The sequence below is a fragment of the Penicillium soppii genome, assembly GCF_028829465.1.
Source record: "Penicillium soppii strain IBT 18220 chromosome Unknown utg000006l, whole genome shotgun sequence".
Taxonomy (NCBI): Eukaryota; Fungi; Ascomycota; class Eurotiomycetes; order Eurotiales; family Aspergillaceae; genus Penicillium; species Penicillium soppii.
This window is the reverse complement of record NW_026643236.1, coordinates 3456896-3480619: the sequence shown is the minus strand read 5'-3', so window position 1 is coordinate 3480619 and position 23724 is coordinate 3456896. Positions and strand designations below refer to the sequence as shown.

Here is a 23724-nt window from a genome sequence, read left to right as displayed (position 1 = left end):
GCTATTGGGCAGACAGAATTTGACCATTTGTCCTAGATGAGTGGGTTGCATCTGTTAGGAACGCCTTGAGGGCTGTGTCTGTGACTTGCCTGTGACTTGTCTTGGGGCTTTCGGTCACATTCATGGTCCTTCCTGGTATGTTTCTTCGCCTTGGGTCTCAATCCATATGGATCCCTTTTGTAGATCTCTGAATTCCACTCTTATATAGCCCCGTTGTGGTTGACTTGGTCAGGGTACCAAGATAGTGCTTTTATTTGTCTTCTTTTATCAGTCCTTCGTCTTGCGTGGTTGCTGGTTTTCTGTGTATCAATGTGCAAAGCACAAATTTTTGGCTTCTTTGCTGCCCATAGCCTCAAATTGTAAGATGATGTGCTGTCTGCTGTCGTCCAAAAGACACCCCCATTGGTTTGTGTTTTTAGGATGAGAGGCCTTATCCTATTCAAAGTTGTTAGATTGAGCCACATGTCAATAGGATTGATACTGCTGATTTTCTCTGCTTTAGCCACGGTGACGTGTGCTCGTGTCCAGATTGATACCTATTTCCGTACAGAGAACTTCTGCCTAGATTCTTCAAATACCTGACTAGCTGGATTTGCTCTATTCCATAGCCATATACTACACTGCCCCTAACTGTGGATAATTTCTCGCCCAATGTTAGCAGGTGAAACTAGGGCTCATGAGCTCGATTGTGTCATAACATCTGATCGCACCGCCACATCTCAGAAAATAGCGCCACGATTACGCCACAGATGGCGATCTCGCCTCCCTTCACCCGGGAACGCCTCTCAATCTATTATGCCTTGTTTCAAAATAACCGAGAGCACAAGAATTTGAAGGCAGGCATTCATAGCTGACTCCACGGGTATTTTACAGGGATGCGGCATGCCCATCACGGTCACAAATTAGCCGCTGCCAACTGGATCACTTCCCCATTTCCCGTTTCCTCCAAAGACCTAGAACAGACGAATCAAGCCTCGTGACGCAGAAAAACCTGCAAATCCATCGCCTCATTACTTGGTCCCATCAATCAATTCATGATGCCAGTATACTGCCAATAGACTTGTTACAGCTATGAAAGAATCAAAGGTCATATGCAAGCTTATTGGATCATCTGCTGAGAATTGAGGCGCAGTCTTAGGCCTCTCCACTACACTAAACCCAAACTAACCACTCGGCGCTCGCATTGGCTGCTGGCACTTGGCATAGCGATATCCCAGGTTATACGACTGCTGATCCACAATTTAGCTATTGGGATGAAGAAATGAGGTTAGAGTCATTGAATCAGAGAGCGCTTACATTCCTCGGCTCACGTCTAGGATAAATGCCTGCCAGAGCGTATGAGCTTCGCCCTCGCAGGTACACGGTACACCCTGTTACATTTATGTTGCCGCCAAAGGGGGCTGTGTCGGTCTCCGAACGTAAGGAATATGAAGATCCTGGAACGTCTCTGAGCACGAGAGCAATATAATATTTTTACTTTCTTGTCATCACTTCCAAGTCTCAAAGGTTGGATATTATTATTACCGCTTTCTACTTGGCATTTTCATTTCGCAGAGAGCTTCGTTGCGAATTGCCGTGGAAAGTTAGTATCCAATCCTCGGCGTCTGGGCATCTACACAGCCCCAATCTTTTCCACCAAGAGGGGGAGATAACAAAGAGTCTCATCCCCGCGGCACACAATACAATTCTGAGACGGGGTCTAATATCAAAATCTGCATGAGCTGCTCACACAGTTTGATTCGCATAACCAGAGCTCGGGTCGATTATACCCAATGTCTTCATCAAACAATGATTCGTGCCGCCAGGGCTCCTTATTGAGCCCTGTTATAGTTACGGATTTTTCGGGTAGAGAGGTTTGTTTCCCAAGCCATCCTAAGACACTATATTTGAAAACTCCTGTGTTGATAACTAACATATTTCGCCACGTTTCAGCGATCAGCGTCTACAGCTTCTTCCTCTTGGTCAGGCCCAACAAATCTAAGTCATAGCCCAACTTCCGCCGTCTCGCCAGATATGGCGTGGAACCAAGATTCAGGACATCTGATGGTCGGTTCTGCCTTGCATAGACCATCGCAGTCGATCGACGGCGATACTTTGCGTCCGCGGGCGGACTCATTTGCTTCTTCTGATGCAGACACCTTGATGCGCTCACGGGCCAACTCAGATGTAGATCCGGCTCATGCTGTCAAAGCTGGCTATGACGACGTCTCGCTAGCTGATGCGTTGAAGCCGGATCCTCGCAACGAGACTGATTTCCAGGTGGAAGATAATCGGTTTGCGTTTTCTCCAGGCCAGCTGAACAAGATGCAGGGCCCGAAGTCTTTAGCTGCTTTCCATGCTCTTGGTGGCCTGGAGGGCTTGGGGCGGGGTCTGCGGACAGATCTCGATGCTGGGTTATCTTTGGATGAAGCCTCTCTAGAGGGTACAGTTGAGTTTCAGACTGTTGCACCTTTTGTTCAACCCCATACTGGCAAGTCATTGCCAGAGACCCATACACCGGCGCCGGCACCAGTGTCGTCTGGTAATGGCTCGCCGTTTGAAGACCGCATTCGTGTCTTCGGCCAAAATAAACTGCCTGCTCGAAAATCATCCGGGTTCTTGAAATTATTCTGGATTGCTTATAACGACAAGATTATTATATTATTGACTATTGCCGCCATAGTCTCGCTATCCCTCGGCATTTACGAGACCGTGGATGCCGGTTCCGGTGTCGACTGGGTAGAAGGAGTTGCCATCTGCGTGGCGATTCTCATTGTGACTGTGGTCACGGCTGCGAACGACTGGCAAAAAGAGAGGCAATTTGCCAAACTCAACAAGCGGGTAAGTGGCTACTAGTCTCTGATGATATAATATAGCTGACATCTCAACAGAATGACGACCGTGAAGTAAAAGTCGTCCGCTCAGGCAAATCTTCCATGATTTCAGTTTATGATCTCATGGTCGGCGACGTCCTTCATCTAGAAGCAGGTGACTCCATCCCTGCAGATGGTATTCTCATCACAGGTCACGGGGTAAAATGCGACGAGTCCTCTGCCACCGGCGAATCAGATCAGATGAAGAAGACTCCGGGCCATGAGGTCTGGCAACAGATTGTCGCCGGCAGGGCAACTAAGAAACTTGACCCATTCCTTATTTCTGGCAGCAACGTCCTGGAGGGCGTGGGAACTTATCTGGTTACTAGTGTTGGGCCTTATTCTACCTACGGCCGGATCTTGCTCTCATTGCAAACTCCCAATGACCCCACGCCACTTCAGGTAAAGCTGGGTAAACTGGCTGATTGGATTGGTTATCTGGGTACTGCGTGAGTATATCATCAACTCTTGGCTCCTGTCGGCTACTAATGAAACTTTATAGGGCTGCTGGCGTCTTGTTTTTCGTTTTGCTCTTTCGATTTGTCGCAGACATTCCTAACCACCCTGAGCGAAATGGTGCTGTGAGGGGCAAGGAATTCGTCGATATCCTGATTGTTGCCGTAACGGTTATTGTTGTCGCTATTCCAGGTAAGAACATGCATCGCACAGCAGAATCTTGTCACCATACTGACCATTTTCTTTGATTAGAGGGTCTTCCACTGGCAGTAACTCTAGCCTTGGCTTTCGCTACCACGCGAATGGTCAAGGAGAACAACCTTGTCCGTGTGCTTCGCGCTTGCGAGACTATGGGAAATGCCACAGTAATCTGCTCCGATAAAACAGGCACACTCACACAGAATAAGATGACTGTTGTCGCTGGAACCTGGGGCTCAGATCGTGGCTTCAGTCAGAAAACCGAGAATGAAGACTTGGACAGTTCAATGTCAACATCGGAGGTCTCCAAGCAACTCTCAGCTCCTGTTCGGGATTTAATCATCAAAAGCGTTGCCTTGAATTCTACTGCATTTGAGCAGGAAAACGAGGGCCGCAAAGACTTTGTTGGCAGCAAGACTGAGGTCGCACTACTTCAGCTTGCCCGTGATTACATGGGCATGGATCTTGTTTCGGAGCGCGGATCTGCCGAAATCGCTCAGCTGATTCCTTTCGACTCCGACAGGAAGTGCATGGGTGTAGTTTACCGCGTCCCCGGTTCAGGGTACCGACTACTTGTCAAGGGTGCATCTGAATTGATGGTCGACACCTGCACTTCGCAGATTGCCAACGTTGAAACTTCTAAAGAGGCAATTGATATCGAGCAGCTTTCTGATGAACAGAAGCAGCGCATCCTGAACACAATCGACACTTATGCTCACAAATCCCTTCGGACTATTGGTTTGGTTTGCAAGGACTTTGCCAGCTGGCCTCCTGCAGAAGCCATAAATCCTGAAGATCCCAAGTCAGCGAACTTCGAGGACGTCTTTCACACAATGACGTGGGTCGGAGTCGTAGGTATCCAAGACCCTCTACGCCCTGAAGTCCCACCAGCCATCCGCAAATGCCATTCGGCAGGTGTACAAGTCAAGATGGTGACCGGCGACAATGTCGCCACAGCCACAGCCATCGCATCTTCTTGTGGAATCAAGACGGAAGGTGGACTCGTTATGGAAGGACCCAAGTTCCGACAATTGTCAGACGCGGAGATGGACGAAGTGATTCCGCGTTTGCAAGTACTGGCACGGTCATCCCCCGAGGACAAGCGCATTCTGGTTGCACGGCTTAAAGCCCTTGGGGAAACTGTCGCCGTCACTGGTGACGGAACCAACGACGGACCGGCTCTGCGAACTGCTGACGTCGGATTTTCCATGGGTATTGCTGGCACTGAGGTCGCCAAGGAGGCGAGTTCCATTATTCTTCTTGACGATAACTTCCGGTCTATTGTCACCGCGATCGCTTGGGGCCGAGCGGTTAATGATGCCGTTGCCAAGTTCTTGCAGTTCCAGATCACGGTCAACATCACTGCTGTGGTGCTCACTTTTGTGTCATCTGTCGTGAGTAGTGACAACAAGAGCGTTTTGAGTGCGGTTCAGCTACTTTGGGTGAACTTGATCATGGACACCTTTGCTGCTTTGGCCTTGTAAGTCAACCTGCTTCTATATCAGGCTTTTGTTTGCATTATACTAACGTTCTTTGTTACAGGGCCACCGATGCACCAACTGAAAAGATTCTCGACCGCAAGCCCGTCCCAAAGCACGCTTCCCTCTTCACATTAACCATGTGGAAAATGATCCTCGGTCAAGCAGTATATCAACTGGCCATTACATTCATGTTATACTTCGCAGGCGACAAACTTCTTGGTGCACATCTCAGCTCCGAGCCCGCTGTCCGCGAGAAAGAGCTTGCAACCGTTGTGTTCAACACTTTTGTGTGGATGCAAATCTTCAATGAGTTCAACAATCGTCGCCTAGACAACAACTTCAACATCTTTGAAGGTATGTTCCGCAACTACTGGTTCTTAGGGATCAACGCCATCATGGTCGGTGGTCAGATCATGATCATCTTCGTGGGTGGCCAGGCCTTCGGTGTGACTCGCTTGAGCGGCATCCTCTGGGGTATTTGCATTATTTGCTCTATTGCTTGTCTTCCCTGGGCTATCGTTCTCCGTCTCATTCCAGACTACCACTTCGGTATTGTCTTCAACGCTGTTGTTGGTGCTATGGCTGTCGTTATGCGGCCACTATCCCGCGGATGCAAAGCCATCGGCCATGGCATCAAGGCCTTCTTCCGGCCTATGACGCGGTTCACTCGCCGCATCGTGTTGAAGGGAAAATCTGCAAACGAGGACCAGTTGGTTTCGCAGCCAAAAAAGTCTGTAGATCCCGAAGATCTTCGCGAGCAAGTTGAAATGAACGACCAAAAATCCAATGGGCGTCCTACTACACCTCCTTCTGTTATGGTGCCGCCCATCACGATTACGAGCTCTCCTTGATTGTAATTTAGCGTTTGTGTTATTAGCGTTGGTTGGCTGTTTGTATATTTTCTTATTTCGCTATTTGTATATACATCATCGGGTTCTATAGAGGACGCACATATAATATACACTACCTTCAAAAGAGCATTGTAATGTTGACATTAAATGGTCTTGTAAACAATATGTCAAAAGCTAACCTTGGAAGCAGTCACATCTATAAAATCCAAGAATATATAACTAGCAGAGGGCATCTCCAGGCAACGGGGTTGATTTTATTTGATGCCTCAGGCCAAACTGCCCATCAACCAAGTGTCCCAGAGCTTCAAGGCTCCATCTCCCGCTGACTCCCCAATTGAGACACCTTTGCCTTCTGATTAGCTCTACCACCTATCTGGGATCAGTTTAGTTGATCTCTATATTCCAAAACTACAGCATAACCGTTTTCACTATCTCCATTCAGCCCGCACTGCCCGGAGTTCATCCCACGTCACTAACCTCCCCGCTTCCGCCCACCGCACCGACACACCAAACAGAACCTTGACAGATTGCTTCTCTCAAAGCTGCATCTATACCGAACCGACTCGACTAATTTGGCCTGCAATTATACCCACCGAAGCCAACCCTTTCTCTCTCTCCTCGACGATCCCCTTAACCGCTACAATGTCGCAACTCAATTACCGCACCATCAACATTGATGCCTTGGACCCCGAGTCCTCGACCAACTTCCCTATGGAATCACTGCTCCCTGCCACCCTTCCTCAGGCTGTATCCGCCAGTGATGCCGCCAACGCTGCGACACAGGTGCGCCAGATGCTGCGCGGCGGTGACCCGGAGGGTGCTCTGCGGACCGTCCTTGACACCGCGCCGCTGGGTGGCGACGACCGCGCCAAGGAGGTACAACTTGCAACCGTCATCGATGTGCTGCAGGGTATTCGACAGGGCGAGATGACCCGTATCCTGGAGGGAGTGTGCAGCGGGGATGGCGGGGCCGAGCGCGCGGATTGCTTGATGAAGTACCTGTACGTGGAGCCTGTGACCGTCAAGGCCAACCCTAGAACAGAATGGCAGAACTGAAATTTTTGGGTTTCAATGCTAATCGTTGACTATAGTTACAAGGGAATGTCTGGGTCTGCACCTGGTAGCGGCGCCCAGTCACCCAAGAAGTCGGTTTCGCCCCAGGACACTGGATTCTCTCAGATCCAGGCACGGAACCTTGGTGAAGGTGGTGGTGGTCAGCAGATGAGTGTATTGTTGAGCTGGCACGAGAGATTGGTGGAGATTGCTGGTACTGGGTCCATTGTGCGTGTCATGACTGACCGCAGGACGGTTTGATCGGATAAAACAGCATTGGATGGAGGTTCGTTTCTTATGATTTACTCTTTTTGTTATCTTCTTGGTAGAGGTTGATTTGCACTCCATACATCTCTATGGATTATATCCCTCCCGTGTCACTTGAAGCGTAGTTTTACATTGATTATTGTGACAATACATTGGGCTCTTCTTTTTGCCCTTTTCTTCCAGACCAATTATATATAATTTTGTGGGCTCATGGCCTCTCAAACTCTCCTCCTCCTAGAATATCCTTCAGATTCACATCGCCGCTGCCGCGCTTCAATGGCTGCGCCTGATTTGCACCTTCCTTCCAGCCGATCATATAAATCAGTCGGAAGGTCGCGGGAATACCAGGGGCATCATCCTGCATATGCAGCGTACGATAGATGGCTTCATTAGCAAGCAAGACATCTCGCGAAAGCGGCGCCGAGTCCCTGTTCATGATAGCATTGTTCTCGCCCATGGCTTGCAGGTCCTGCATGAGTGCAAATGTATCCGGGAATTCAACCACAATGTCTTCCACGTCAACAGTAAGCATCTTGAAGCCAGCCCGGTTCAGCAAGCTCCCCACATCCTTGACATCCGCCAAAGGCGACACATGCGGACTCACACCTCCTCGCCGCTCCATATCAGCCAGTTGCAGCGACCCGCGCAGCTCGTACAGCGTGTCACCGCCAAACATAGCAGCAATGAATGGAGCGTCGGGCTTGAGAATTGTGTTCACTTGCTCTAGGAGGGCAGGCAGGTCGTTGACCCAGTGGATTGAAAGCGATGACAGCACAGCATCGAAACTGTTCGGTGCGTACGGCAGCGTCTCCAGGTCTGGGATGACATCCCGTTGAATTTCGATATTCTTGTTAAATGGGAAGTCCTCGTCGCGGTGAAGTAAGGCGCGCGATGTCTCCACACAAGTCAGCTTCGAGATCTTGTCCGATAGTGGTCGTAGAACATTTCCCTCGGGCCCGACCACGTCGAGCTCTGGGTTTGTGATAGCTTTGGCGATATTGCAGCTGTTTGCGCCGAGATCGAGGACGTGGGGGAAGTTTCGTTTGATGTCCTGTTCGAAGCAAAAGAAGCTTTGGTCAGCAAGTGTGCTTTTCTACCTCCACGCTTGGTTTCTACCACTCCCATTGCTCAATCACTTACCAGTAATCGCTCACATAGTCGTGTGGCGACTTCATCTTTCAAGTAATCGACTTTGCGGCTTTCTTCGACATTCCGCGCTGCCCGGTCTTTCTGCAGGTGTTTGACCTTGCGGTTGAAAACCTCCAGCATTGGGTTGCCGGGCGTTTGGCTGGCATAGGTGCGGGTCTTAATTGACTGGATGACACATTTCCTTGAGAAGGTTGCGCGAAACGTCCGTAGAGGTATCATTGTGGGTGTAGAATGTGTAGAATCAGAATTCAACTATACGTCGGAGTACATTTTGCGGCGATAACGGGTGGCAGAAAATGGCGGGCTTCTGACGTCGATTGTTGACAGCTCCTTATCCACCAGGCTGTGGACTCTACAATTGGTGTCTTCGGGGTGTTTAATTTGGCCGGGAAAGTCTTCACTAATAAAGTGCGTGGTGATTCCAGCGCGAACAGGACCATTGCGACCTCTGGTACTCGAGTAAGTCCCCGCAGACGCGCTCCTTATGCAGGTCCATAGTCTCTGCTTTGGCGCAAGAGCGTTATATCTAATAAAATCGACAGAAATAGATACCCAAGCAACACGCGACTTTCGGCGTTGGAATTTGCCCCCAGTGCTTCTGCCGCGCCTCTCGCCATCCCAATACCAACCTCCACGGAGACGAAGAATGATTTAAAAGAAGCACGAATCTCGAACGCTGGTACATGTTTGCCTGCTCATTTCCGTACACACCAATATGTCGCGACCTTTCCCTTATACCTTTATTTCCTGCCCCTGTGCGGATACCCCGGTCCCTGACCCGGCCAGGAAGCGAAGATCGAGAGAGTCGCCGCAAAAACAATCGCCGCAGAAACCAGCACCTCAGCAATTAAGCACCTCAGGAGAGGGAAAGAAAGACACTGCAAAAAGCGAACAAGATGAAGAAGAAGAGGATGAAGAACAAACCTTTGACCCGCGGTGTTCGCGGTCAAACTTCTCTTTGTATCCCCCCGAACAGCTTCTCTACTGCGAGGAGTGCCATGAGATTAAGTGCCCCCGATGCATTACCGAAGAAATTGTGAGCTGGTATTGCCCAAGCTGCTTATTTGAAACGCCTAGCACTATGGTGCGAGGTGATGGTAATCGGTATGTGCTACCCAGTGTGGTGCATGCTATCTAGGTTCTTGCTAACATGCAGATATATAGGTGTGGTCGAAACTGCTTTAATTGCCCTATTTGCACAGCTCCGCTGGCCGTAAGTACAATTGAGAATGCAGCAGGCAATGGAACCCAGCAAGGTCCGTGGGTGCTATCTTGTGGATATTGTCTTTGGACAACGCTAGACATCGGCATCAAATTCGATAAGCCAACAAACATCCGCAGTCAGCTGCAGAAAATGACTGACGCCACCCCTCCGGCTGCATTTGATCGGTCAAGACAAGCTTCTCGTACTTTCGGGGATCTCAAGCACCCACTGTCTAGCTTCGCCTCGGTCGATGAGCAAGCAAACGCGCGTGAGCGTGATGCAGAGCAGTCTGCACCGAAAGAAGATCCAGAAGCACCTCCGATGGTCATGGATGCTCGATTCGCGGCACTGAAAAACTTCTACCGAGCACAGATTGCCGAGACATCTAACTCACCCAACGATCCCCTTAGTTCGGAGTTTGGCTTCTCTTCACCTGGCGCCTTGAACCGACTGATGTCCTTGTATACATCATCATCGCGACTTAGCGGATTGTATGGCGGCAACAAGAAACCTAAATCCAAGCCACCTGTCATGCGTGAAGCCCTAACGGCAAGCGAGGGCCTCCAAATTGCGCCAGAAAACGGCGAAACAGACCTCATTGCACGGCTCATATCCCCAGACTGCGGTTGGGACGGAGTGGCATCGATAGATCAACGTGCGACCCAATCACCAGACGCACGCTTCGTCGATGACCTCCTCCCCCTCCCAGTCCTCCTTCGCACCAAGCGAGCAAAACGCTGCAAGTCATGCAAGCACATCCTGGTGAAACCAGAGTCCAAGCCGCAGTCGACCCGCTTCCGCATTCGACTCATCGCCCTCAGCTACATCCCCCTACCAACCCTTCGCCCCCTGGCCCTCTCGTCGTCGTCTGTCCTGCCCGCCATGGCCCCAACCCCAGATCTGGACTCTCTCCCTCCCCTCCGCCCCATTCACGTTCTCCTCACGCTGAAAAACCACATGTTTGATCCCGTCCGCATAACCCTCGCAACGCCCCCCGTGACTCCAGGCTCCGTGGCTACAAAGGTCACTGTGCTATCTCCTCAATTCGAGATTGGCGCTAATAGCGATGTCTGGGACGAGGCGTTGCAGGGTGCGTCCGCGCCTTTGACTGGGGACTCAACGTCCATCGGTCTCCGCGGTGTACCAGAGGCAGGCAAGGTGTGGGACAAGGGTCGCAATTGGACAACTGTTGTATTGGAGGTTGTCCCAGGTACTTTGCCTGGGACCAGTGCTGAAGGCGGAGATGGGAAACCCGAAACCACTGATGAAGGTGTACTGGCGGTTGCGGCTTCTAAGAAGGATGAAGATGTTCTTGAGATCCCAGTCTTTGTGCACATGGATTGGGATGCAGATGCACAAATTGACCAACAGAACGTTGGGAAGGGGTCTAAGCTTGATGATAAGGTGACGAGAGAGTTGGCTTATTGGATGGTGCTTGGTGTGGGGAGAATTCAAGCTTCGTTGTAGATATATGGTTTTGATCTGGACAGTGGATTGTTCATACTCGCGCCGGCTGGTTGTTGTTTTGTATCTTTCATACCCCGAGTGCGCTTTCTTTTCTTGTTACAAATTTATGCAACGGCATTACTTTGCAGTTCGGTCGTATGGAATGCCACCACGTACAAATGCGAGTAGAACGGAGACATAGCAAAGCTTGGCCAGATAGCTTTCGAGCTAGGCCTGTCTAGGACTACCTGAATATAATTTACAATCCGGAGTCACTGCCCCCAATACAATGAAATCTACACAAGGGCGAGAGGGAAAAGTCGGAATTGTTGAATTGGAATACTATCAGGTATTCCATCCCATCCTCATTAGATCGGGAGAGAGAGAACTCAGCTCCATCACCTCACCCAGACCCTCGCCAAAACACGAGGAAGAACCGGAACACAAAGCAAGATGCAACCAGTGCCTGGGGGCAAAAAAAGAAAAGAGAAAAACCGTCAATGCATTTTTATGGAGATCATCTCTTTGGAACCCAATGGCCGAATCTAGCCACAATTCAAAGCTAGACACAAACCATTTTCCCACGCATCAACCGAGCACATTCCAGCCTCAGCCCCAAAAAAGTTATCAAAGTGAACAGAAAATTCTAAACTTGCATCTAGAACTCAGGGCCGCTCTGGGGGAACTCGAAGGCGACAGCACGGCCGGTGAGACGGCGGTAGACCTCGCCGTAGGCATCGAGGCGGTGGTCGACACCACCACGCTCCTTCTCGTCGAGGATGACCTTGAGGGTCTTGGAGCCGTCCTCCTTGGTGCGGACGCGCTTGCCAACGATCTCGACGGGGTAGACGAGGTCAGCGAGGATGGCGTCGTGGACAGCGGTCAGAGTGCGGGAACGGGGGCGCTTCTGGGTCTGGGTGGAGCGGGAGTTGACGGAGCGCTTGGGGCGGGGCAGGATGCGGCGCTGAGCAACGAAGAGGACGTGGCGGTCGGAGAACTTCTTCTCGAGCTCGCGGGTCAGACTGGGGTGTTGTTAGTTTCGCTTGTTCGGAGATCTTGACTTTTTTTCCCGTCTCGGTAGTGCGTGGAGCGGGGTTGATGCTTACCGCTGCTGGATCTTGTGGAAGTTGGCCAGAAGGGGAACGGGGACGAAGACGATGATGGCCTTCTTTCCGTGGCCGACCTCAACCTATAATGAAGAATGTCAGAGCGTGTCCGGATGTGTCGATGCACAAAAACCAAATCCCCCTGGAACGGCCTGTTGCTCTGCGAATCTTTGTTTCCGGTCGTGTGCCTTTCATTGCTGACGATTGTCCCATGTTGAGAATTTTTGATGTTGGATGATATGAATTGGAACCAATCCACAAATCCGACCAATTTACCCCGGAACATCGAAATCCCTCGAAAATTCGCAGGCGCCATTCCAGAAGAATTCAATTCGTGGGCCGTATGACTCGGGCAGTAGTTCTTACCTCGCGGGCAGAGACGAACTGCAAGGGCCGAAGGGTGGCCTTCAGGTCCTGTGTGTTGCTCTCGAGGTCGAAGAGAGCGCCGGCGATCGCGGTCTCCAGCTCGGAGGGGTTTTGCCGGGATGGCGAGTTGGAGGCGATCTTGTTGATGGCAGCCATTATTGCGAGCGACGGGGTGCTGCGGGAGGTGCTGGTGGTGATGTCGACGGAGGGGAGGTTCGCAGATTGAATCGAATAGGAATTTGCTGTGGGATCGGCACTTTCGCTTAAGGTGCGCTACTTCCTATCTGGGTTTAGTGTGTCCGTCTTAGGGCTCGTTGATCATTGGTTGACCATCGCTGATGATGGATCCACTATAATCCCTCTTTGATCCCAACTTGCGACTGTTGATACGGAATTCTAGTTTTTAAGGTCATTTGTAGGTTATTTGGTTGCATTTGAAAAAATTTATCAAAAAAAGAAATTTACACTCTAAATCAAACACTGTCGAGACGAGATGTCTCTCGGGGAATAACACACTGTAGACTATAAGGGCACGCGTTTCCATTGCAGCAGGTACAAGCAAGGAATCAAAAAGCACAAGAGACGCCTGTATCCATGGGAAATAATTGCAAGACATACATTTGGCAGCGAGATTGAATTCAGCAAGCGCAGCCCTCCTTGGCCGTCGCAGCATTGCGATCACCCAGGTTGACCCTCGAATCCTCGGTCGACCGGGCACCAAGCGAAGATTGTCCAGTTCCAGCACCAGTACCGCGACCAGTCTTCAGACTGCTTTCTGGGATGGCATTAGCGATTGCGGTGAAGACGTCGACGACATTGGTTCCGGTCTTGGCACTGGTCTCGAAGAACAAGAGACCCTCTTCCTCTGCATAGCCGGTAGCCTCCCGTGTGGAAACTTTGCGGGCGTCGCCGGAAACGACATCCTGCGCCTCGTCTGCTTCGACAGCGCCTTCCTCGTCCTGCGCAGCTGTATCGGTCCCACCGTTTGCCACGGCAGCCACCTCGGAAGCCTCGCCACCATCATTGGTCAAGTCCAGCTTGTTACCGACGAGGGCGATGACAATTCCGGGGCTCGCCTGGCGTTGCAGCTCGGCGACCCAATGCTTTGCCTTTGTCAGCGACGAGGGTTTCGTGACGTCGTAAACGACTAGCGCGGCTTGCGCGTTGCGGTAGTACATCGGGGCAAGCGAGGCGAAGCGTTCCTGGCCAGCGGTGTCCCAGATTTCGAACTTGATCGTGCGCGTAGGGAGTGAGCATTTTTGTGTGAGAAATGCGGCTGTAAATCTGACGTTAGTCGATCATCCTTGTCCATAGTGATTGTGAGGGGTGAGGGGTGGCCGTCGCAGGGAATTTGCCAATGTTGGACAGCATCGCACTGCCACAATGCTCCCCAGAAGGTATGATTCGTGTGCGAGAGAGCGACTTGTGTTTTGTGGGGGCTGAGCTCGTGGGGAATCCTTACCGCCAATGGTTGGTTCCTTATTCTCCTGGAAATCATTGTTGACGAAGCGAAGTACAAGCGATGACTATGAATGAATAAGAATAGGTAATTAGCCTTTCATGAACATGTAACATGGTGAATGGAGGAGTGGTACCTTTCCTACTGCGGCCTCTCCCAGCAGCACCAGCTTGACACTGCTGCTTGGCTTCGGGGCATTTGCGCTCGCTGACTCGGACATGGCTGAAACAACGAAACGAAAGCGATATAAAAAGGACAACCGTCAGGCCTTCCTGTGAATAAGTTCCCCGTGGATTCGGCGATCGGGCGACCGGATGAGGTGGCAGGTTGATTCAGCTGGTGACCGTATTTCAGGAATGGGGGCTGCCTAGAAGTAAGACGGGAGCAGGGGTACGAATCGCTGCTTTTGCGCTTGTATTGGCAGTGTAGTTGAGTTCTATTCCGAGAATGAGAATTGCAAAACTTATAGACGTTTACCGGATTTGATCCTGGAGTTGGAGTGGAAGCGGGAGATGATGATGATGATGATAGTTGGCCCAGATTAGGATTAGCGTGGTCATCAGTCACGGGGAGGCCTTGAAGTATAACAACTTTTTTGTTCTTTGGTTCTTTTGACCTTTCGTTGACATTTTGACATTTTCATAACTTTGAGATTATGTGCAGTTACTTTAGAAATTGCTTTGCCTCTCTACCTCTATTTAAAGATACTGACAAGAGCCAAATTTGACGTTTACGGGTTGTCTCTAGCCTTTCTCAGTTCACATCTTAGACATGCAGCACAATAGTGGCATGCAGACAACATGAACCTGGCAGACGGGATATGAAAACTTGGGAATACTAGTACACTAAAACACTCGTACTATGACTTGAGTCATAGTGATCCACAGCCAGACAAACATGTTCCTAGCACCTTTACAGCTGTTCAACCCAGTACAGACTAAGTAGTGCCCAACTGGCCTGCAAGATGATGTCGGTTGCCAGATAAGTACTCAGACCCTAGGGAGGATCGGGACATCACTATCTGCCGATGCACCAACCAGGCCCGCATCAAGAATCGGGCTGGCCGTTCCTGTCTCGGCATTAGTCGGTAAGCAAATCTGCCCGATGCTACCGCAACCGCAGTTGGTCAGGTACGAGGAGAGTACGAAATTGTTAGTGTGGATTTCCAATTTCAGGGTTACAAACTGGGTCTAGACTAGCTGGATAGAGAATATGGAGAGATAAAAAATCGATTCGCGCGAACACAATCTTTGTGCGCAAGATATAATACACAGGCATCAGCATCAAAAAAAGTACAAGGTACATATATAAAAATCCCACAGGGCAGTGCCCATCCCAAGTAAAGCAAGAAAAGCAATCATAGAGTGCGATAACCGTGAGGTTGGAGCTCTAGATTCTGGTATCAGCGCATGCATCCCATTGAAGATCCGTCCCGTCTATACCAAAACGCCGTGAAAAGATAGAGCCAAACAAAGACATAGGAAAGATAAAGCCAAAAGGAAATGAACACAAAGACTTTTTGGAGAGATTAGACAGTGTGGAGGAGTCGTGGCAAAAGATGTGAGGTGGAGTATGATGTGAGGCGAAAGTTCAGTCCGAAAAAGCGAGATTAGGCTCAGAGTTGAAACAATTGTAGAAGTCGAAAAAAATGGTGTCCACGCTTGGTATCCGAAAGTAAATGCAAAAGTTGAGCCGAATTAAAATGGGTATAAAGTTGCGCGAGGCCAGCGAATAGGTCACGTATGGTTCAGGCCATAAATAAAAAATAGTGTTACAGATATCTAGTTCGGTTAGTTTTTGGTGCCCAAAGGTATGCTCATCAGTTATGTCTTACCAAAATCAGGTAAAACTCCAAACGCAGATGCGTCAAAACTCCAGCCACTGTTGGGCGCCAGACAATCCAGAACATGACCGAGTGGTGTAGAAAGCAATGTTGAGTCAAACGATTCCGAATTTATTTTGGTGGTGGTGCAGTGGGCTTCTTCACACCAGTTGTGTCATATGCTCCTCTTCCCATGTTGGAGGCAGCTAGATCTCGCAGAATCATGTTCAAGTCTGCAGAGGTAATCATTGTTAGATTTCGACGTGGTAATGTGGGTGTGTATGTTTTTTGTGGTTCGAGTGAAGCAGCAAGTTGTAGATGCAGCAATGGCAGGGCGAGGAATGAGATGAGAGAACGCACCAAGTAAATACGACGTCGACGCCAGGATCTTATATAGATATCTGATCGGCCGAGGAAGCAAGTAGACAAACAAAGTCCCAATCCACCCCCCGTGTAATCAAAAAGAAAATTCGAAGGTCTGGAACCGGCGTTGGAGGCGATTGATGCAAATGCAGGCGGATCGGAAAATGCGATCCTTTTATGGACAACCACTGGGACAATGCGGGATCCAACAGATGTGTAGGGAAGAATGTGACGAAATAAGCCCAACAAATGAGAATTGGAGTATCTCAAGGAAGTAAAGATGGGTCGACAGGTCGCAGCTCTTTGCTTTTTATTTGATGAGATCCCAAAGCAAAATAATAATGATAATAATAAACGATTAAATCAAACTGATAAGCGCGAGGGTGGCTGCAGCAGAAAACCCATAAAAAAATCGCGATCTGAACCAGAGAACGGGGAGAAGGGATATTGGAGCTAAGTCGGCAAGGGAGCAAAGGAGAAGTGCTTCGGAATTGGCTCCGGTCGATCCGGACAAAGTGCAATTGACGTATCGCAAGGGAGAAGGGAGAAGAAAGGAGTGCCGGTAGGGGGTTGGATGTAGAAGATAGTAGAGTAGGTATGTCGAGTAGAATATCGAATAAGAAGGGGGGAATTGCAATGAGATATAGAGTAGTCTTGTTGGAGGGATCGATTATTTAAATGTAATTTATTACCTAGGTACCCTGAAGGAAGGCCAAAAAAAAACAACCCAATAACAAATCAATACTCCGTAAATCAGATGGAAATATTTGAAAATAGAAAATATCACGAAAATATTCAGAAAAATAATATAAACTAATAATATTAGAATATTAGAATATTGAATAAAAAAGGAATATTGTTAAATAAGCTAAAAAAATCCCAGTGAATCCACTTAAATCAAGAACTAAAACCAAAACCAAAACCAATTAAAATAAAATATTCTACAAAATGTATAAGTCTATTTTGTTCTTTGTTTAGCAGGCGGCTCTCCCGTCTTTGTACCGGGGAAACAACTTCCCCTTTTTTTATTTCTTTTCTATCACAATTTCTATGATAGTGTAAAGCTTTCACTTGGATTAGCCGTGACGAGGCGGGGGCAATAGATTTGAGATTCATCACAACTACAATCTTAGATACATCTGAACTAATGTCAGGTCCAAAAGTTCTAAACTATACGTAAATTTTGGTATATGTTATGTATCAAAAGAGCTGTCTCTCTCCACTTTAAAGCTAGGAACCAAATCTCCGGACAGCCTTCGTGCATAAGTGGAGTCCAGGAAAAAACAGCCTCAGGAACGAAAAAACGGATCATTCCGAACGACAGGGTATTTTCCAAGTACCATTTTCTTTTTAATCTCGCGTGGTCGGGCTCTATCGGGTATGATCTTGTCGTGCTATCGCACTAGACATAGACACCTAACCCTAATCACCAGAAGCATATGATGCCTAGGTACTCCGAACAAATGCCCTAAATATTTCAAAAACTACATGTGTACTCCGTAATCAAGGCCAGACCACCGGCATTTCACGCGGTTCCCCATGGAATAGTCGACATTTATTGCCGTAAGACCAATCGCAAACTTCACATCGAGGTTCAACCTGAATGAACCGCCGTTCTTCCTACACATCAAAAAAACAACCTCTCATGTCGCAATTTTGTCGCACTTGATTGCCGTCGTCCTTGTCGTAGGTTTCTCTACGCGCCCTTGGTCGGCTAGACCAACACCAAAAAAGAAGAAAGAAAAATAGACGAGGCGTTAATATCTCTGCGATCCTGTTGAGACTCCATCATAGGGGGTGGAGACATTACGCTAGACGAAACAGAAGAAAAAAGAAAACATCATTACGGAGTCGAACAAAATGTTGAAAACCCTGTTTCGGGTACGTATGAACATTCCTTCGAACTTCTAGTTCTTCCTTTCTTCCTATAGTACCGACTGGTATTACATATACCATAAACATTCTTGTATTCTGGAATAAAAAAAAGGAGACTCCACCCCCATAATTCGTAATTAAGGGTACAGCATAGATTCTGCGTCAGCCATTTGCCACACTGGAGCCGATCCCTCAAATGGCCGCCGCTGTATTCCCTTCGTAAAAAGAACTCCATTTGTGAAAGGTGCCTCGCACTGCACATTTACGAGCTTGTCTCTCTCTTGTCCAACGGGGACTCGTAGCCGTGTTTCAGCCCTTACCCGAAGGAGGAATATCTTTCATCGGCACTCAATCTGGCTTTCTTCCCTCGTGGAAATCGGGGCTGGAAGATCTACCGCCGATTGCAGCCTAAGACCGTTGGCAAGAGATCAAGACCCATTTCTAACGAGACCATACGGATAAGCCGTTACTTTGCCGGCTGGCTGGCTGGCTGGCTTGCTTTGTGACAATTTATTGTTTTTTATTAAAAAAAGAAGGATCGTGATATGGGATCTTCTTTCCGGTCTCAACGGCCCTCAAGTTCCCCCCGTCCTTTCCGTGTGCCTCCCGTGAACTGTTTCCTTACGCGCGCGGGATAGGGGAAGACTGGAACTGGCGATCATCATCGGTGGATCAGGGCTCCATTTTTCGCGGAAACCAAGAAGTCACAAGCATGGTATTTAATTCGTTGTATACACTAAATTTATACATGGCGTCTAAAAAAGTCTGGTATAGAAGTCTTCCAACGGATCTGTTTCATGGTATCGCCACCATGTTTGTGATAAGAGAAACCGCTAAAGAACCTTCAAAAGTTGGCCCGAAAAATTCAGTGATAAAAAGACATACAGAATACTCTGTAGACGGGATGTAACTATAATTGATACAAGTGGAAGGTAAGAAGAAGCTAGACCTCATCGTCAAGGGAAACGAGCTTCCTATTCTTCCATTGTGGAACCACACTGGTATTAGCCCGGGAAGAACCCGTTTCGATTGCAGCTACTAGAATGCCGCTAGAAACGGGAGAAAACACCGATAGTCCATTCTACCACCTTAGTCAACCTTAATGGGCCACACCCCCTTTTCTCCTTTAGGAAATACTACCTGGGCTGAGCAACTTTAGTATATTGACTTTGATTTTGACTTTTTTTTCTCATTACAATTATGATGTACAACGTCCATAGACCCGAGACCCAGGGTGGTGGTTCGTGATTATCCCGAGACCTGATTCTAGTACTCCGTACTCCGTACGTCTAGCGTACTCCGAAAGGTGCGTCTCCAGAGTTCGGCTGGATGCATTAGTTCGCAAAACAAGGTTACGCGGTTCGATTGCATGAACCGGCTTCCACTTCTTTCCGGAACGTCTTAGACTTCCCGAGACTGTAGCTCACCGTTCGTTTTTCGGTGTTTTTTGTTTTTGTTTTTTGTGTTCGATCTCCGTCTCTCGCTTGTTTGGATCCGAAAATGCACAGTTGCGTGTGCATATCTGTATCCACCTTGACAGTGGCGTTGGACAACAGGGATCCGAAAGAAAAACGGTCATTCCAGATCGATCGACAAACATCCGAGTTGGGTTTGGGATTCACCTTACAGTGCAGCTAGAAACGGCAAGGGATCCCTGATGCGGATGCATCTCACGCCAGCCGGCTATTTGTTCATCTGACAGGCGATGTGGATATGTCAACGCCTAAAAATTGGGTGGATATCGGCGGCTTACTCTGATATTGTTTGGTATAGACTGTGGCTGCTTCGTACTGATTGACGTTGTATTTGTATCTTTTAATTTAAATTGTTACTAGGCTTAAGGGGCGCACTAGGGCGCCGCAGATGGAAAGCCGGACGATCTTAGTTTTCAGATTCCCCCCTCAGGGCTCCATATACAGAAAATTCTGGAAGCACTATAGGCTCCATAGTGCTTGCAGTTTGCCAATAGTGGTGTCCACATAGTATTCCGCCTGTACTCCGCAAAGTTGAATTGAATTGGGTCGAATGGAGTCATAGAAGCAAGAGGAAAGCGAATAGAAAGTGAAAAACAAATTGAGTCTAGTTGACGATTGAAACTGGAACCGTCTTTCCCCGTCCCGGACCAAGAATAATGGATCGCTTTTTCAGCCGCCTCAATTCTTAGCTTCTCCTTTTTCTGATGTTTCGTAAAGGATTTACCGGGGTCCTGAAGGAGCTTACAATCTACTATGTACATATCTAGTTACTTCATATAATGCAAATCAAAGGATCCCGAGACTCACAGTTACAAGTATTGCGCCCAACAAAGAAATGGCAAAAATAAAAGTGGGCTTTTGGAGTTATCTGGACTCCAGACTCAAGAATGACAGGCCCAATCCACAATGACCCGACACCCATTCAACTTGCATGAAAAAGAAAGACAAAAAATCACGATCGCCGCTTCACCATTGTGTCGGGTACGATCGTCTCCTTTTTTCCTTTTTTTCTGTTCTTGGCTGGGTCAACCCCTGACTTCGGTACTTTTTTTTGTGATTGTCATGACATGACGCAGGAATGGGACGTATGACTGATCGAGCCATACAGAGCAAGCGAAGATAGCCCACGCCTCGATGGGTCTTCGGCTTCGCGTCAAGGGATCCGCGTCAACTTGGCGCATGAACTGTTAAAGTTTCCACCAAAGGAGGGAGATCAGCTCTCTCACGGTGAATCAGGAGCGATCAATGTACCTCTGCGTCACACTGCTTCTTTGTCCATGTACGTTGTATGTACACTCATGTACACTGTGCATTTGTATGACATGCTTTGATTTAATTTAAAAGGAAAAAGTAAATTTACCCAAACAATCTCATTCTGCAGTGTCGATCACTGTGACCTTACCCTTGATTGTAGAGACTAGAGATAATCTAAAGATTGATAGTCAAAATACGATGTACAAAAAAAAAAGAAATCAAATACAATGTTCAATATTCAATATTCAATATACACCAAACTACTAGCTTGCAGATCATTAGTACCATGGTTAAGTCTTCGATCTTCCCCGAAATTGATCGTCTTCGATCGCGATGTGATTATCACCCTTTCTCCCGTGTCTTGCAGATTGGACCGGGGAACTTCGAGTCAGTCTTCCCCCCGAAGCTATCAAATCCGACAACCTGGACAGGCTGGATGTGTCACATTGCTGCAGTAGCATCATCTTCTTCTTCTTCTTATTATTTTTCTTGTTTATTTTCATCGCTCACTGATCCACAACAAAGTAACCCCAAGCTTCCACTGGTATGCAGGGACTGTGTATCCTCAGGCCTTCTTCCCCCTACCTCATGTACTATTTAATGTTGCAACAGGAATGATTGATGCATTTGCATTGCATTGAATGAGGCGCAAAAATGACCAAGACCAAGTTCCTGGGATCGGACACCCTTCCCCATGTCCTGGTATTGGGATTCCCTCACAATCCGGACCTGATCCGTCGGTAAACTACCTGTCACCCCAGCCCAGCCACACAGAGTCCCCTTCAGTGGCAAGTGTCAAAAGGACGCAAACTATGTCACATCGAGTCCGATTTGGATTTTGCATTTGATTATTTGGAATATGTCACTTGAGTATGTACGGAGTACGGGGTGTACAGAAATAAACATGTTGACAACCTTAGAGAAGATATTTATCAATATTATCGATCGTATCTCAAGTATGTTCAGCAACCCTTCAACCCCCAACCTCCACTATTTACCAAAATCAACGTGGAAAAGAAAAAAAGCATCTCTCATGTCGATAAAGTCTCAACACCGCGAACAAGCGCAGTGGTACGCCATTTCAAACTACGTCAATCCAAAGTTAGTAAAGCAAAGTCAACAAGAGATAACCTATAACCATAATCATAACCTACAACCCCACAAGAGATCAAGGTCATAGTCAAGATTATAGTCCCTCAAGATCCAAGACAAACATACCTGTTCATTGGTCTGACAAACCAAAACCCGGGGCCCCTTGCCGGAATCCTGGGAAATATCCTTGACCGTCTCCCCATCCCCAGGCCCCTTGTCGTTAGCGGCATCATTAACAGCCAGCCCTAGACACTGGCACTTATCGATGAGCGTCTTCCGCAGCAGGGCGCTTTTCTCACCGATCCCACCGGAAAATACTACACCGTCTATCTGCCCATTTAGCTTAACGTAGTAATTCCCTATATAACCGAGAATGCGGTCAACAAAGATATCGAATGCAAGTTTATGCGCCTTGGTTGGTGGATTGGGTACGGCAATCTCAGCGAAATTGGTTGTTCCCGTGAGCGCTTTCCATCCGGATTGTTTGTTGAGGATTTCTTCGGCCTAGAGAAGCGTAGATTCGGTTAGTTATTTTATTTTGTCCTGTTGGTTCAGACGGGTGATCATTACCGTGCTGATATGCATTTCCTTAGTACTAGCTGGGCTTAACTTGCCCGCTTCGTTTGTGTAATGGAATACCAATCTAGATCCCGAGTCATCAGCTCAAATTCGACCGTTGTTTCAGTCCATAGTGGAAATCAACTTACGAAGGATCAATATCTCCACTCCGAGTCGCGCCAGGCAGTCCCGCCAAAGGAGTGAGCCCCATTCTAGTCATGATGTTAGTACAAGCCCATGATCGAAGAATGGGTAAATGCAATTCATGCAGCTGCGGTACTCACGAGGTATCAATGGATTGACCATTCTTAATCGCACATATCGAAGCTCCGCTCCCAATGTGCATCACAATGAGGCTCGTCTTCTCGATTGGTTTGTCTATGAACTGTGCCACAGACCGCAGAATAAACGAGTAGCTGATTCCATGGAATCCATACTTGCGCAGGCCGTTCGCCTTGGCGACTTCCTGGTTGATCGCGTATGTGCGCACGGGTTCCGGGATTGTGTGGTGGAAGGCGGAGTCGAAGAAGGTGATGCTCTTTACGTTTGGAAGCTCGGTTTTGCAATGGCGGACGATTTCCAGTGCGGAAAAATTGTGACTTTTCGTACATTGTGATCAGTACGAGCTCGGGAACCGGGTATACTGCGGAGCGATCTGGTTCCGGAGCATCTACAGCATATACTCTTGGGGTCGAGATAGATTGACTTACAGTGGCGCGAGGTCCTCGAATGATTCCAAACGGTGATATGTTTCATCGTTGATTTCGACTGCGTCGCGGTAGTCGCCTCCGTGGACGATTCGGTGGCAGATGTAGGCTAGGTCGTCGACGCTAGTGACTTCGGAGAGCTCGGGATCGTTGAAACAGCGCTTCAGGAGGTAATTGAATGCATCTTGGGGTGTGCTAAGCTTCTCCTTGATTTCTTCTTTGTGCTTCTTGTCGCCCTGTTGGTACTTGAGTGTGGGTGGAGGTGCGGTGATCCCAGAAATCTCCGCTTCTGCAATAGTTCTTGGCGGGTTCTCGAAGGTATAGAAGGTGATTTTTACTGAGGATGAACCCGCGTTGACAGAGAGAATGGATTTGGGCATTTTGAGGGCTTCGTTGCGAATGGAATGAACTATCTGCCTCAGTCGGCTTCTGAACAATTGGATCTCGCCTGGATTTTTTTTTTTTGTCGTGAGTGATGTCAGGATGTGGAGTGACGTCGCTGATACCTCAGCGAACAAGGCGGATTAACTTGGAAATATTCCAAGCTTACATAGCATGATCCCATACTTGTTTGGTGGCACCATCTATTTATTTAATATTGTGTTTCATTGAATTTCATCCCCTAACATTGGTATAGACAAGTATACATTTCTTTCATTCCTAGACTCCGGCCGATCATCCGCGCCAAGC

General features: G+C 48.3%; 7 protein-coding genes across 7 annotated transcripts; 3 read left to right on the top strand and 4 right to left on the bottom strand.

Annotated features, from left to right (window-relative positions):
* Positions 1–2013: 2013 nt before the first annotated feature.
* Positions 2014–5838, top strand: pmcB (putative calcium-translocating P-type ATPase(PMCA-type); the record flags this gene model as incomplete). The annotated part of the gene is made up of 5 exons (XM_057244217.1): positions 2014–2820; positions 2871–3301; positions 3355–3500; positions 3561–4986; positions 5049–5838. 5 exons carry the CDS (start codon positions 2014–2016, stop codon positions 5836–5838), a joined length of 3600 nt encoding a protein of 1199 aa, XP_057095755.1.
* A 642-nt stretch (positions 5839–6480) lies between these two features.
* Positions 6481–7152, top strand: N7529_008689 (actin-related protein 2/3 complex subunit 5 family protein; the record flags this gene model as incomplete). Its single annotated transcript, XM_057244216.1, has 2 exons — positions 6481–6839; positions 6930–7152. 2 exons carry the CDS (start codon positions 6481–6483, stop codon positions 7150–7152), a joined length of 582 nt encoding a protein of 193 aa, XP_057095754.1.
* Positions 7153–7366: 214 nt separating this feature from the next.
* On the bottom strand, positions 7367–8526 carry N7529_008688 (uncharacterized protein; the record flags this gene model as incomplete). The annotated part of the gene is made up of 2 exons (XM_057244215.1): positions 7367–8209; positions 8299–8526. The coding sequence occupies 2 exons, from the start codon at positions 8524–8526 to the stop codon at positions 7367–7369; spliced, it is 1071 nt and encodes a 356-aa protein (XP_057095753.1).
* A 496-nt stretch (positions 8527–9022) lies between these two features.
* On the top strand, positions 9023–10978 carry N7529_008687 (putative dynactin Arp1 p62 subunit RO2; the record flags this gene model as incomplete). The annotated part of the gene is made up of 2 exons (XM_057244214.1): positions 9023–9411; positions 9472–10978. The coding sequence occupies 2 exons, from the start codon at positions 9023–9025 to the stop codon at positions 10976–10978; spliced, it is 1896 nt and encodes a 631-aa protein (XP_057095752.1).
* A 637-nt stretch (positions 10979–11615) lies between these two features.
* On the bottom strand, positions 11616–12585 carry N7529_008686 (40S ribosomal protein eS7; the record flags this gene model as incomplete). Its single annotated transcript, XM_057244213.1, has 3 exons — positions 11616–11979; positions 12064–12146; positions 12430–12585. The coding sequence occupies 3 exons, from the start codon at positions 12583–12585 to the stop codon at positions 11616–11618; spliced, it is 603 nt and encodes a 200-aa protein (XP_057095751.1).
* Positions 12586–13067: 482 nt separating this feature from the next.
* Positions 13068–14108, bottom strand: N7529_008685 (Rab family GTPase; the record flags this gene model as incomplete). Its single annotated transcript, XM_057244212.1, has 3 exons — positions 13068–13705; positions 13892–13955; positions 14025–14108. 3 exons carry the CDS (start codon positions 14106–14108, stop codon positions 13068–13070), a joined length of 786 nt encoding a protein of 261 aa, XP_057095750.1.
* Positions 14109–21724: 7616 nt separating this feature from the next.
* Positions 21725–23414, bottom strand: N7529_008684 (uncharacterized protein; the record flags this gene model as incomplete). The annotated part of the gene is made up of 6 exons (XM_057244211.1): positions 21725–21763; positions 21896–22273; positions 22340–22412; positions 22477–22539; positions 22612–22926; positions 23038–23414. The coding sequence occupies 6 exons, from the start codon at positions 23412–23414 to the stop codon at positions 21725–21727; spliced, it is 1245 nt and encodes a 414-aa protein (XP_057095749.1).
* Positions 23415–23724: the final 310 nt, after the last annotated feature.